The sequence below is a fragment of the Myotis daubentonii genome, chromosome 8 (assembly GCF_963259705.1).
Source record: "Myotis daubentonii chromosome 8, mMyoDau2.1, whole genome shotgun sequence".
Classification (NCBI taxonomy): Eukaryota; Metazoa; Chordata; class Mammalia; order Chiroptera; family Vespertilionidae; genus Myotis; species Myotis daubentonii.
The window spans coordinates 55,309,018-55,323,343 of NC_081847.1; the positions used below are offsets into that span (position 1 = coordinate 55,309,018).

At 45.7% G+C, this 14,326-nt stretch overlaps 1 protein-coding gene across 3 annotated transcripts; it reads left to right on the forward strand.

Moving 5' to 3' along the window:
• Positions 1 to 54: 54 nt before the first annotated feature.
• On the forward strand, positions 55 to 12,528 carry LOC132239713 (glyoxylate/hydroxypyruvate reductase B-like). Of its 3 annotated transcripts, none has more exons than XM_059706443.1 (7): positions 55 to 205; positions 492 to 678; positions 3,670 to 4,054; positions 5,459 to 5,630; positions 7,728 to 7,906; positions 8,698 to 8,785; positions 12,295 to 12,528. In XM_059706443.1, the coding sequence occupies exons 2-7, from the start codon at positions 676 to 678 to the stop codon at positions 12,449 to 12,451; spliced, it is 984 nt and encodes a 327-aa protein (XP_059562426.1). In that variant the 5' UTR covers positions 55 to 205; positions 492 to 675; the 3' UTR covers positions 12,452 to 12,528. The 3 variants fall into 3 exon arrangements, with proteins under 3 accessions (XP_059562426.1, XP_059562424.1, XP_059562425.1); XM_059706441.1 differs by having other exon boundaries at positions 8,689 to 8,785; positions 12,295 to 12,526; XM_059706442.1 differs by lacking the exons at positions 55 to 205; positions 492 to 678 and adding an exon at positions 1,210 to 1,287 and having other exon boundaries at positions 8,689 to 8,785; positions 12,295 to 12,526.
• The last annotated feature ends 1,798 nt before the right edge of the window (positions 12,529 to 14,326 follow it).

Genomic DNA, 14,326 nt, shown 5'->3' on the forward strand with positions numbered 1-14,326 from the left:
GAGGGGCCTGTGCGTGGCGTAGGTGGTCGCCTGGGGTCTGGTTGCCTGCGGACGCCCCGCCCCGCCCCGCCCCGCCGTGCAGAGGGGCTGTGCTGTGTCAGACCGCGCCGAGCTTCACCGCGGAGGCCCCAAGTTAGTCATTTTGCTGTCATGCTTCCCAGACAGAAACGTGGCAAAAGCAGTTCATGAACAGAAAAACTCACGCGTAAGACTCACCAGACATATATGAAAATATTTCCTCCCATTCTGTGGATTGCCTTTTCACTTTTTATTGGTATCTTTTGCAGCACGAAAGTATTACATTTTGATTAAGTCCAATGTGTCTAAATTATCCTTCGTTGCTTGTGCTTTTGGTGTCATATCTAAGAAACCGAGTTCATGAATGTTTACTCCTGTTTACTCTTACGAGCCTTATATTTTTAATTCTTACATTTAGATCTATGATCATTTTGAGTTAATTGTTGTGTGTGTTGTTAGGTGTCCAACTGCAGGTGGTCTGCAGGTGAACGGTGACGCTGAGATGAGCTCGGCAAGCAGGATTGAGTTTAGAGAAGCAGAGGGCTACTGCTCGCTCAGGCAGGTAGCAAAACCTCCAAAGTTCTCATGGCTTTTATTGGGGAGTACAGCAAGTAACAGTGGAGTACAGCAAGCGACAATGGAGTACAGCAAGTGACAATGGTAAACAGGCATGCCTATGAGATCATCTGAGCTAAGTTATACATTAAACTATTAATTTCCAGTATTGTTCAAAGACCCTCTCAACCAGCAGTTCTGTTCCTTCCCTTGTTCTTTCCATGCCCTCATGGACTATTTATCACCTCAAGGAAATTCTGCCTCTGAACAATAAATCTTGCGTGCAAGACTTTGTTTTGACGTGGCCCGACTATTTATCACCTCAAATAAATTCTGCCTCTGAACAATAAACCTTGCGTGCAAGACTTTGTTCTGACCTGGCCCCCGTCTGTTCTTGGCAGAACGTTCCTCATGTAGTTAACTTCTCATTCCACCAACTTCATTCAATTACATGTGGCTATCCAGTTGTCCCACAGCGTTTTTTGGAAAGATTATTCCTTCCCCATCAAATTGCATTGGCACCCTTGCTTAGGGGGGTGTGTGTTGTTCCAGGCAGAGGCGGGACTGGGGTTGGGCTAAATGTAGCGGGGGCGGGGACGCGGGTAAGGTGTGTTAGGCAGGTGGGAAGTCACTGTAATCTCTGACTCTGCGAGGAACCTGCCTGGGAGACTGGGCTCCACCAGAGCGTCCCTGAGATCTTGAGTCCTTGGAAAGGTAAGTGTGCCCCTAGTTGGTTGTGGCGAGGGCGGAAGACTGGATGGAGCTCTGAAGCATGGGCGTGGCGGCTTTGACCCCAAACCTCCCCTGTGACAGGCACTTAAATCCTAAACCCATCCTGACCTGCATAGCAGGACCCTAAAGGATTTAACTGGGGAAATGCAGCGTTGCCTCATTTGAGGCAGGATGAAGGCGGCTTCAGGGTCTCTGCCAGAATTTAGAGGTAAATTTGGACAGGTGTTTATTATTTTTGCTAAGTTGTAGGCAATGGCACATTAAGCTTTAAATGGGTAAAATTTGTGGTACCCACATCATATTTTAGTTCATAGTTTACACCAATGGTTCTCAACCTTGGCTGCACATTAGAATCACCTGGGAATCTTTTTAAAATCCTGATTTCTGGGCCTCATCCTCCGGAAATTCTGTTTCTTTGTTGCTAATGTTGTGGCCCCACCCCATAACAAAGAAACAGACTTTCCGGAGGATGAGGCCCAGAAATCAGGATTTAAAAAGATTCCCTGGTGATTCTAATGTGCAGCCAAGGTTGAGAACCACTGGTTTACACCCTTACATGAATCCAGTTTTTTAGGAGCTTAGCACCTGTTTTTGCAGAGATATATTGTGATAGAATTGGTTTTAAGTTATATTGGATTTGTTGATACCTGGTAACTCAAGAAACCTCACAATTGTCAAGGAATCTGTAAACCCTTTGGCATATTTTAATCTTTTGGGTCCCCTTATCTAGTCATGCACTGACCAGATAATTGTCAGTCGAATAAAATATCTCATGCTCCTTTGCTGGACTCTGGCCCATGATTGGAGATGGTTAAAGTCCAGTGCAAGAGAAAGAGACCAAGAAAGGCATGAGCCCTGCATCTGCCTGATGCTCCCATCACTGTTACTTTCATTTCTCTCAACTGGGAATCTCACCCCCTCTTATTATTTGGAGCAGCCATGAGGCACTTGGAGAATCTTGAGTCTTTTCCACATAAAACCACTGACAATAATGGTGTGATGGATATATGTCATTGCTCTTTAACCAATGCTAATGGAAAGTTGAATACAAAGTGATCAGGAATCATGCTTCCTCTCTGCAAAAGTAAACGAAAATCTTATCTTGAAGTCCAAAATTTTTTTAAACCAATTGCACTCTCAGCTTTAAACAAATGTTAAACATTTTTAGTCATGACCCAAAGATGCATTCATTAACCTCAATTCTTGAAACACAACAGGTTTTACTTTTGTAGGAAAGCTATGAAATGTCAAAAATATCTTATTTTTAGCAGTAACAAGGAATGCAAAACCTTATTTCATTCATTTGACACATAACAAATATCTTTTATTGTCACAGTACAAAAAAAAAAAAAAAAAGGTCATGTCGACATAAGAACTTCCAAACCTGTAGAGAATATTTATAAGAGTTTATTTGAGACAAAAATGACTATTGCTGGAGGCAAGATCTCAAGTGCTCCCCAGAATGACAGTTTTCAGGTTTTTTTTTGCATCTGGAACCAAGGAGGGAATGTAAGGAATATTCAATGAAGGTGGGGGAGAGCAAGTGGGGGATTGGATTACAGGGGAGTTGACTAAACTGTGCCCCTCTTGAGGGTGGTCACACTTCAGGGGTTCTCAAAAATAGGATTAATCTAGCATTTCAAAGGTATGTTAACTTAGACACATAAAAACAATGGACAGGGTTGTGTAAGGCCAAGATAAACCTTTCACTTAAAAAGTGATATGCCTTCCCGTGACTACTGCAGTGACCTGCCCAGTTAGGAGTTTAGGACCCAATCACTGTGTGAGGTTACTTTCTATAGAACCCCATTTTTGTTCACAGACAATTTTAGTAGTTATTGCTGCATACATAACAAATTATCCTAAATTTTAGTGGCTGGAAATAGCAAACATCTGTTATCTCCCAGATGTTCAGGTCAGAAATCCGGGAGTGTCTTACCTGAGTGGTTCCGGCCCAGGGTTTTTCATGAAACTTTAAACAAGGTATTGAACAGGGCTGCAGTCATCTCAAGGCTCACCTCGTTGTTGGCAGGCCTCTTAGATCTGCTTCCAAGCTCAGTCATGGCCTCTGCACAGGCTGCCTCCCAGCATTGAGAAGGCAGACAGGCAGTGATCTCCCAACACATCACTCTGCCATTTCTCTTCACTAGACGCACACTCCAGGATTGGGGTTACACCAATGCATGGTTACCAGGAGGGTGTGATGGAGACACTGGTGTCTTCAGAGCTCTGGGTCTATTGACTTTCATGATGAATTGCAGCCTTGTTGTAATGTAGAAAATCTGAAGAGTAGCAGGAGAGCACATGGGTTGTTCTCTTACAGACTCTATTTTGATAGCAGAAATCATGGTTGTCTTTCTGCAGGCCATGGGGGATCAGGACCTACCAGGGGTTTTGGTGTCTGGATTTGAAGGGCCATCTGGTATATGTAAAGATCATGTTGGAGAGTTGCAGAAATACTTTAATCTCATTACCATGCAAGACCTGCTAGAAAATAAAACACAAGTGGGTCCAAAGATCCAGGCTGCATATATCTGGAACAGAAAGCCAGCTATTGACCAGGAGCTCCTGCAGAGCCTGCCCGCCTTGAAGATTGTTGCCAATGCAGGAGCCGGTTTAGACCACCTGGACCTGAAGCTCATCGCCAGCTTTGGTGTGAAGGTGGCCAACACACCGCAGGCTGTTTCCAGTCCCACCGCAGACATGGGCATGGCCTTACTGCTGGCGGCAGCCCGGAGAGTGGTGGAAGGTAAATCATGTTGGAGATGCTGGTTTTTCTGAGAGGTCAGATGGCAGACACTAATTAATACACTAGAGGCCCGATGCATGACATTCGTGCAAGAGTAGGCCTTTCTTCCCCCAGCTGCTGGCACCGGCTTCCCCCTGGCAACCAGGACCTGGGCTTCCCTTGCAGCCCCGGCTTCATCCGGAAGGTCGTCCGGTCTAATTAGCATATGATGCTTTTATTATTATAGATGACAAATATAATTTTACCTTCAAACTTCAAATCCTTTCCTGGCCCTGATTTCCTTACAATGCATCCAGGACTTGGTGGCACTTGGTATTTGGAGCCCCTCCTGGTCATTTGCAGCCCACTTAGTGCCCAGGCCCAGTCCCAGGCACAAGTAGTTCAGCAGTCTGTCTGCTGGCAGCCCCACCAAATGCTTCTCACTCACATAACAGGTGGGAAGTGTGTGTGTGTGTGTGCGCGCTAATTCAGCACCACTGGGAAATGCCAGGGGGTCATTCACTGACTGGTCAGCATGCCACCAGGGGGTGAAGGCCTCCATGTGAGTAGGCAGAATCCCATCTGTCCACACACTGGACATCTCTAGAGGCATCCCCAGGAAAGGCAGGGTAGCTCAACACTCGCCCAGCCTCCTGATGGAGCTTTGTTGTGAAGGGTTTGAAGAGAGAGAAGCAGGATGTAGTCTCTTTCTGTTTCTGATGCTGATTCACACACATACATATGCAGTCACCCACACATACTCTCAGTCCCACACACAGTCCCAAATATATACAGTCACACATATACACACAACCATACACATTCACACATGTACACAGTCCCACACACAGTTACACATGTACATACAGTCACACATACACGCAGTCATACACACATAGTCACACATATACAATCACACACACCCCAAAACCAAGTTTTTTCTTTTTTAAAAAATATTTTTTATTGATTTCAGAGAGGAAAGGAGACGGAGAGAGAGCTAGAAACATCAATGATGAGAGAGAATTGTTGATCGGCTGTCTCCTGCATGGCCCCCCTGGGGATCGAGCCTGCAACCCGGGCATGTTCCCTGACCAGGAATTGAACTGTGACCTCCTGGTTCATAGGCTGATGCTCAACCACTGGGCCCAAAAACAATTTTAACCAGAAATGCTTCCTTGATGGGAAAAGAATTTCTCTTTTAAAGCATTTCACCAGGAAGTGCTGGTTTTGCTATGAGGACACTGCCATTTGTTCCCTTTGATTCCCTGCAGAAATGTTTGTTAGCTGTCACATAAAAATGCATGACAGCCATGGTCTGCCACCAGCATCCTATACCCTTGTGACTTTGGCAAAAGGTCCCAGGAAGGGTTGTGGGTTTTTGTGTGGCACCATCTCCATTCTCCACTGTCTTCTCATGTATCTTAGGTCACCAGTTGGCCACCTCACCAGATACAAAGAGCTTTTCCACAAACTGGCTGGGCCAGGAAGTGACGGGGTCCACCCTGGGGATTATCGGCATGGGCAGTATTGGTTACAAGGTCGCTCAGCGGGCCCGGGCATTTGAAATGAACATTCTGTACCACAACAGGAAACGCAGGTGAGATTCAGAGTGGACTTGAGGTGAACGGAGCAAAACGTACACCATCACTGCCTTGAACGTGGCTTGGGTGTATGACTCCCCATGTTTCATAAGACTCCCTACTCTTTCTTCCAGAAAGTGGGATTGATTGTCCAGAAAGGGATCATGGTATTATTACGATTACCTAGAAATGTGACTGTGACTTGTTTCCATTAAAAAATTTCACCAGAAAGAGATTTTAACTCACCTATAATTGTTATTTTATTATTATTACTTCTCCAGTGATTTTTGATCATGGGAAATGCAGTCCATAACCACTGAGCAATTTGACTGGTTCCTTTAGTACTGAGCTATATGCTCACCCACTCACTTATTCAATCTGAAAGCCATTTCCTTCAGCCCAACACTCAGTCCTATTGATGCTGTCTCCGAACAACCCAAGTTGTCTCTCACTTCAGCTACGCATACCTGAAGGGGCTGGTGGCCTGCTCTTGAATGCCCAGTTCCCCCTGCAAATCAGCCAGAGGGTGGCCATTGCTCACCACCTTGCGTGGCTTCCCATGACTGGAATTCCACATGGAATGGAATTCTGGCTGATGAGGAATTCATGGCGGCACAGTGAGCTGGGAGGTTTTATATCGGAGTTCATCCCCTTTCTCTTTTCTTTTTTAAGGAGTTAACATTATTTATTTATTTTTAAATATTTGTATGAATTTTTTAAAAATATGTTTTTATTGATTTCAGAGAGGAAGGAAGAGGGAGAGAGAGACAGAAACATCTATGATGAGAGAAAACCATGGATCGGCTGCCTCCTGCAAGTCCCCCACTGGGGATCAAGCCCACAACCTGGACATGCGCCCTTGACCAGAATCAAACCTGAGACCTTTCAGTTTGCAGGCTCTATCCATTAAGCAAAACCGGCTAGGGCTGGATTTTTTTTTAGACAGTGAGGAAGGGAGAGGGAGAGAGAAACATTGATGAAAGAAATATTGATAAGCTGCCCCCTGCATGCCCACTAATGGGGATCCAGCCTGCAACCTGGGCATGTGCCCTGGGTGGGAATCGAACTGGCAATCAAATGGGATGATGCCCAACCAACTGAGTCACACCAGCCGGGGCAAGCCCATCCCCCTTTTCTTTTTTTAAAAATATATTTTATTGATTTTTTACAGAGAGGAAGGGAGAGGGATAGAAAGTTAGAAACATCGATGAGAGAGAAACATCCATCAGCTGCCTCCTGCACGCCTCCTACTGGGGATGTGCCCGCAGCCAAGGTACACGCCCTTGACTGGAATTGAACCTGGGGCCCGTCAGTCCCCAGGCTGACGCTCTATCCACTGAGCCAAACTGGTTAGGGCCATCCCCCTTTTCAATCACTGCACAATGGACTGGGAATTGCACCAAGACAAATGGAGACAACTTTCAGTGTGATGAGAGGGCAAAGGCAGAGGCCAGAGTTCTCCAGGACAAGGTGAGTGCTGTGGACAGAGCATTGAGGAGGGAGCTGGGTGGGTTGGCCATTCATCTTTCCTCCAACTGTCCCCAGCTAAGATAGGTTAGGACAAGTTCGTATAATTTTATATTTCATATTTGTATGGCAGTGGTGGCTACCTGGGATGCTGTGACCTCCTGAAGCTTGGAATTTCTGTTGAGGAATTAAGTAGCTGTTTGGGGTGGCCAAAGCAGGAATTCAGATTGAACTGAAGTTAAAACACAGTCTTGCCTACATCTGACCCTTGGGTCCTCGCTCCGGTTTAACAGACAGCACACCCCAGCACTCTCCTGTTTGGTTTTTATTTTGTTTGTTTTTTCTGGAAACTGCCATGTGTTTGCCCACATTCAGTGATGCTCTGACATGACTTAAAGCACGTCCGACGCACGATCAGGCTTGTACCAGACTCTGGCGGTTCAAAGATGCACTAGAGGAAGGTCCTGGCCTCAAGGAGCTGTGGGTCTGATGTGAAATCCTGCAGACACTGAGGGCTCGGCTCTGAGAAGCCAGGTGCCCGGGGGGTTTCCGGGGCTGAATCCCCGGCTCCCCTCAGAAAGTCCTCCCTCACACAACTTGATGAATTTCTCACTAGAGAAGGTGATTTGTCCTCCTTGTTCTCATAGGAAATCAGAGGAGGAGGAAGCTGTTGGGGCCACTTACTGTGAGAGGCTGGATGACCTCCTTCAGCGATCAGACTTTGTGGTGTTGGCCATGAGCCTGACACCCCAAACCCAGCGGCTGATCGGGAGGAGGGAGCTGAGGCTGATGAAACCTACGGCCATCCTCGTCAACATCGGCAGAGGTACCGGCCTGCTGTCTGTGTGGCTAGGAAACCACGTAGGAGGGAACCCCCAGGCTGGACTCTCAGCATTTCTAGTCAACCTTTTCCCTGAGTGGCTGAAAAACCCACTTAGACTGGTGGGGTGGTGAGCTTCTATTTAGAAATATGTCTGCTTTTTGTCTTCACATCTTTTTGAACCTCAAATTAGTATTTTTTTTAAAAAAATGAGAACACAGCAGTATGGGAGTTTCCAAATCCAAGTTCAGGCATCTACTTGGGGTGGGGACATCACAGTTTGATCTTCTAGGTGTAATTAAGCCAGATGTAGGAGGATGAATTTTCTGAGCCTTCACTTTAAGAAAGTAATGTAGTGCTAGTTTAGTTATTTGACATTTTTGTGGTACTGTATGTGTTTGTAGCCAGTTATAGGTTGCACTTGTGGTGTTTAGTTTTTTGGTGTGAATATAAAACGGGTATCTGGGGACTGTTTGGGGAGGTGGTGTGGTGAAATGAGCCAGTTGGTATCGAGGAGACATGGCTTCCTTGCCTGTCAAATGAGTACAGACTCTGCGGGTTATTGGAGGGTTTGGTGCAACTCTGTCGGTGTGGGCTTAGCACACTGCATGGCCCCTGGTAGGCTCACAATATCCAACAGGGAATCAGCAGAATGAAGTTCACGGTCTCTTTGTCAGACCTTGGACAGGGTCAGGATGCGTGTGGTATAGCAGCTAATGTGACCAGCGTGTCTTTCCTGAGCACTGCCTCACTGTAGTGATCGAAGAGGACTTGTGTCGTTAACTCAGGTCTGTTAGTCGATCAGGATGCCCTGGTGGAAGCTCTTCAGACTGGAGTCATTGGAGCAGCAGCACTGGATGTGTCGTACCCAGAGCCTCTGCCCAGGTAAGGAAGCCAGACAGTATCTAGAGTCCTTTCCAAATGGAGGGGTGGGGTCCTCAGACAATCACTGCTCTGGCTTTTGAAGCTGTGTTGTCATAGAACTGTAGGGTCTTGGCTGGAGGGGCCTACTGGCCTCTGGGGACCTGTCCAGTTCCGCAGATGGTCTGGCCTCTGCTTCCACACCTCCAACGATCCAGGCGGTTAGGACCACAGTCCTGATTCTGTCATTTATTTTGAAACTTGATGCTGTTAGTCTTTAAGCTCGCATTGATTCCTCCAACTTTGATATCTATCCACTAAGCAAATTCCTATCAGCTGAATGGCATTATAGAGGTTCTGAAAAGGTGGTCTTGACACCCTTCTAGAGGGGAAGTCAAAACTATATTTGTAATACTGTCAAACGTGATTTACTTTCCACTTATATTTTTTCACAAGTGTACTATTAATGACACATGGATATGTAATGACACTCTGACAGCTAAAGGAATGTGTGCTTCTGTATTATTGTATGTACTAATGTTTTCCAGTTTTAACTTATAGTACAGTAAATGTTGATAGGCCCCACATAAACAAATGTTCTTTGGGGTTTTCAATTTCTAAGAGATCCTGAGAACAAATGTTTAAGCACCACTAATCCAGGACAAAAAGTAATTCCAGTATAAATTAAGAAGCATGAACATTTTAGATAGTTGTCCAGTCAGAAACCTAGAAGTCATGTGACCACCCCTACTGTCTAGTTTGCTAAAATGAGGTTTTTATTAGCTTCACTAACAAGTCACAGGGCAACTACCAGGGTTATATCCCAAAGTTCAATTTATTCCAATAGGTGGTGCTCCCAGCGTCCCATGTGAAATGATTTTTGTGGCTACAAGATTCAGCAATTATTTTATGAATAATTTAATCTTTACACATCCATATTAATTTCTAATTTCTATATTATCTTTATAAGACAGACTTGAGGTTTCATCTTGATTTTGGGGGGGGGGGAGACATTTTGTTGTTGCTTACTGTAAAAAAAGGATTTTTAGGGTTATTTAATCATACTCCATAAGTATTCTTTGCCTTACACAGGATTTACTACAAGATTATTTTTAAAAGAAAAAGTTCACTCACCAATAGTGTAAGGAGCCCCCTAGATTACCTTCAGGCTTAATGATTTGGTAGAAAGACTCACAGAACTCAGAAACTCTTTTATACTCACACTTACAGTTTATTACAGTGAAAGGATACAGATTAAAATCAGCAAAAGTAACCAGTGTATCAGTTGGAGTCCAGGAGAAGGAGGCGTGAGCTTCCAGTTGTCCTCTCTCAGTGGAGTTGTATGGATAGTAGTTACTCCAGCAATGGCGTTTGACAGCACACCCAAGCCTCAGTATCAAGGGGTCACATAGGCATGGAGTGCCCACATGTCTGACATTTTGTGACTTAGTCTCCAGCCTCTCCAGAGGTTACAGTGACATAGAGTGGGCCAGGATACCAAGTGAGCAAAACAGGCGTTCACCACAAATACCATTGTTAGCATAAGCTATCTTGCTGTGCTCCAGGTCCCAAGGATAAGGTGACACTTATATAGGCAGTATATCTCAAGCGTTCAGAGGTTATCTCCCAGGAGCCTATCTTTGGAGTGTGCAGGTTTGAGCACTCTAAGCCTGCTTGCTGAGTTAATCCTTTACTACATGGGCCATTCCCTGATCCTTGACCTAGGCTGTCTTACAGCAAAATGATCACATTTATTGAAGCATCTACATTTATTATAGTTTTTATACTATACAGCCAGAGTATTAGTATGACTATGCCTAACATTTGGAAGAGCCAGTTTGGGGCAGGGGTAGATTTAAGCAGCAGCTAACCCATCCTATAAAGCCATTACACGCATTTTTGTATTTTTGTAGTAGTTTGTTTGCCCATTGATCTATCACTATTTGTAACTTATGATGAACTTATGCGGTACTATTAGTGAATAAATTAGCTGCTATTTAGCTAAATCTAGTTTTTCTTTGGGCCATTCATTTCCCATTGGTATCATATTCTGAGGGGGCTTTAACTCAATCTCCCAATACAGTTGATCAATAATATCAGTATTATCATATGACTTATTTGCATGAGGTAGTTAAATTCTATCAACAATGCTAGTGTTACACCATATCACAATATGGTTATGGTATAATTCAATTTCATCACATAACAAATCAATAACAATTACAGAGGTATTTTCTATGCTTTCTCAACAAAATTGGCTCTGGCCTCACCCTGGCTTGTGTGACTCAGTGGTAGAGCATCGGCTCATGCACTGAAGGGTTGTGGGTTTGATTCCCAGTTAAGGGCACATAACCTGGGTTGCAGGCTTGACCCCCAGCTTTAGTTGGGGCACATGTAGGAGGTAACCAATCAATGTGTCTCTCTCACATTGATGTTTCTCTCTCTCTCTCTCTCTCCCTCCCTCCCTCCGTTCCACTCTCTCTAAAAATCAATAGAAAAAAATATACCCTCGGATGAGGATTAGCAAAACAAACAAAAAATTGGCTCTGGCCTCCACCCCAGATATTATTATGGACAGGTGTTACAATTGGTCATGAGTCAGTTATCTCTGGGTTCCAAATCAGTTAGGACCGTGATCGGCAAACTGCGGCTCGAGAGCCACACGCGGCTCTTTGGCCCCTTGAGTGTGGCTCTTCCTAAGCCTTAGGAGTACCCTAACTAAGTTAATAACAATGTACCTACCTATATAGTTTAAGTTTAAAAAAATTGGCTCTCAAAAGAAATTTCAATCGTTGTACTGTTGATATTTGGCTCTGTTGACTAATGAGTTTGCCGACCACTGAGTTAGGACAAAGCCAGTCACTCTGTGTTTTCTAACGTGTGCTGTCAGATAGCAGGGCCCACCGCTTGCCTGTGGGGAGGACAAATGTTTTCAGAAGAGTTCTTATCCCTGCCAGCTGTACGTCAGGATATGCCTTAAGTGGATCAGTCCTGGGGACTGGGGCAGTCATCGCGACAAGTGCCCCCAAAGAACTTCCATAGGTTTGGGGGTCCATAGATCCCAAGTGTGTGCCCCTTGAACCTCAATAGCTTGGATGGTCACATGGCTACTATGGGTTCTAGTGTTATCCATCGTTATGTTTAGTCTGCCTGACCCACTTCACTAAAAACCTCATCTTTCCAGGCTGATTCTCATCCTTTGCCTTCTTCCTGGGAACAAACTCCCTCTAATCTGCTAGTTTCCCTCTGGATGCCACTCCTTATCAAAGGTGCATTCTGCTTGTCCTATGACCCTGGACCAGCACCTGTGACCCTAATGCCCTATTCTGTCTTGTGGGCCCATTGATCTACCACTTAATCCACCATGCATGTTGTGCTGTTATGTGCTAATGGCCTGGATGCAGTTAGAATATGTGTTTTGCACCACAAAATGTAAGGTTCCTCATACTAGGGTTAGATGAATGGTGGTCATACCTAGGTGTAATTTAGAGTATGCTATAAGCCTCCTGTAGCCTTCCCCATCTGTATTTCAGAGATCATCCTTTGTTGAAGTTGAAGAATGTCACTCTGACACCTCACATTGGAAGTGCAACTCATCAAGCCAGATGGCAGATGATGGAAAATTTGATTGGAAGTATCCTGGCTTCTCTCAATGGCCTTCCCATTCCTAATGAAGTGCTACTTAAGTGATTTATGTGGGCTGAGAATTCAGAGGGATTAACTATGGCTTTCCCATAATATGGCTAATGAGAAAAATATTGTTTTGTGTGTTGTCTTTATGTTCGAGTCCAATACATAGGTTGGTTTACTCTCATTTTATCTGAAAAACTTAGAATAGTAACAATACTGATCATCTATTGAGAGCCTGGTAAGTGTCTTAATTGCATTCTCACTTTATCCTCAAGGCAGCACTATGAGGGAAGTTATCATTCATAATGAAATTGAGCACAGTTATGTGTTTAACATCCAGAAGCTGCAAATATTTGAATTTGCATTAAAAACCTGGGCTAGGTCTGTGCGTTTTCCAGTGGGCTGTTGCTTTCCATTTTGTTAAATTCCCATAGCTTCTCGGATTAGGTAGCCTTCCTCATATTCTAATCACTGTTCATTTGTTTCTTTCTTTTTTTTTTTTTTTAAATATATTTTATTGATTTTTTACAGAGAGGAAGGGAGAGAGATAGAGAGTTAGAAACATCGATGAGAGAGAAACATCGATCAGCTGCCTCCTGCACATCTCCTACTGGGGATATGCCCGCAACCCAGGTACATGCCCTTGACCGGAATCGAACCTGGGACCTTTCAGTCCGCAGGCCGACGCTCTATCCACTGAGCCAAACCGGTTTCGGCCATTTGTTTCTTTCAACATTCAAGCAATGACTATTTGTGGCAGGCAGTAGACAGATGTTAGAAGAGCAAGGACGATGGGTCAGGTACAGAAGGTCACTAGGGCGGAAAGCCCTGGATGCCTAGCAAAGGACAACTACCACGTGGGACCTCCTCCCCAGGGTGACCTTGTCCCCAGAGTGACCTTTCCTCCCTAGCATATGGCTGGCCATGGGTTTGGAACCCTGACCTTTCTTCCCGAGAGATAATATCTAGGCCTTAGCTGTATTTCAGCTCCAGGCCCAGAAAAGCAGCAAAACTAGCTACGGCTGACCTCAGGACCAGCTATGTTGACTAATGACCCCCTCTCCTGATGCCGACCAATCAGTGGAGACCTTGACCCAGAAAGGACATGACTGGAAAGCTGTCCAATATTCTATTGAGATCTTCCCCTGGGACCTCCCCTAAGATCTCCATCCTTAAAACCCCTAGAACAGCGGTTCTCAACCTGTGGGTCCAGACCCCTTTGGGGGTCGAACGACCCTTTCACAGGGGTCGCCTAAGACCATCAGAAAACACACATATAATTACATATTGTTTTGTGATTAATCACTATGCTTTAATTATGTTCAATTTGTAGCAATGAAATTGGGGGTCACCACAACATGAGGAACTGTATTAAAGGGTCGCAGCATTAGGAAGGTTGAGAACCACCAGGGAAAAGGAGAGGGGAAGAGCCCTGACTGATTTGGCTTAGTGGATAGAGCGTCGGCCTTAGGAAGGTTGCATAAACTGTACTCCCAGCCGTCTCCTGGTTTGCACGCTTCCAAGAGGTAAAAATTCACCTTGCCGTCTGGTCCCGCCCGCCGCTTCAAGTCCCGCCCGCCCGTCCTCTAGGCCCCGCCCCTCACGTCACCTCGTCCCGCGCCCTCCACACCGCTTCACACGCGCGTCGCCCAGCCCCGCGACGCCCCACCCAACGTCACTCCGCCCCGCACATGCGTCACCACACCTCGCGTCGCCCTGCCCCGCCGCTTCTCATCGCGCCTACCCGTCCTCCAGGCCCTGCCCCGCCCACGTCGCCCCGCCCCACTCCGCACGCACGTCGCTCCACGTGCACGTAGCCCCGCCCCATATTTTACATTCCGCCCCGCCCGAGTCACTCCACCTCTTTTTCCGCACCGCGGATTCACGTCCCTCCTATTCGACCTCGGGGCCCCGCCCCACTGCACGTCGCCCCGC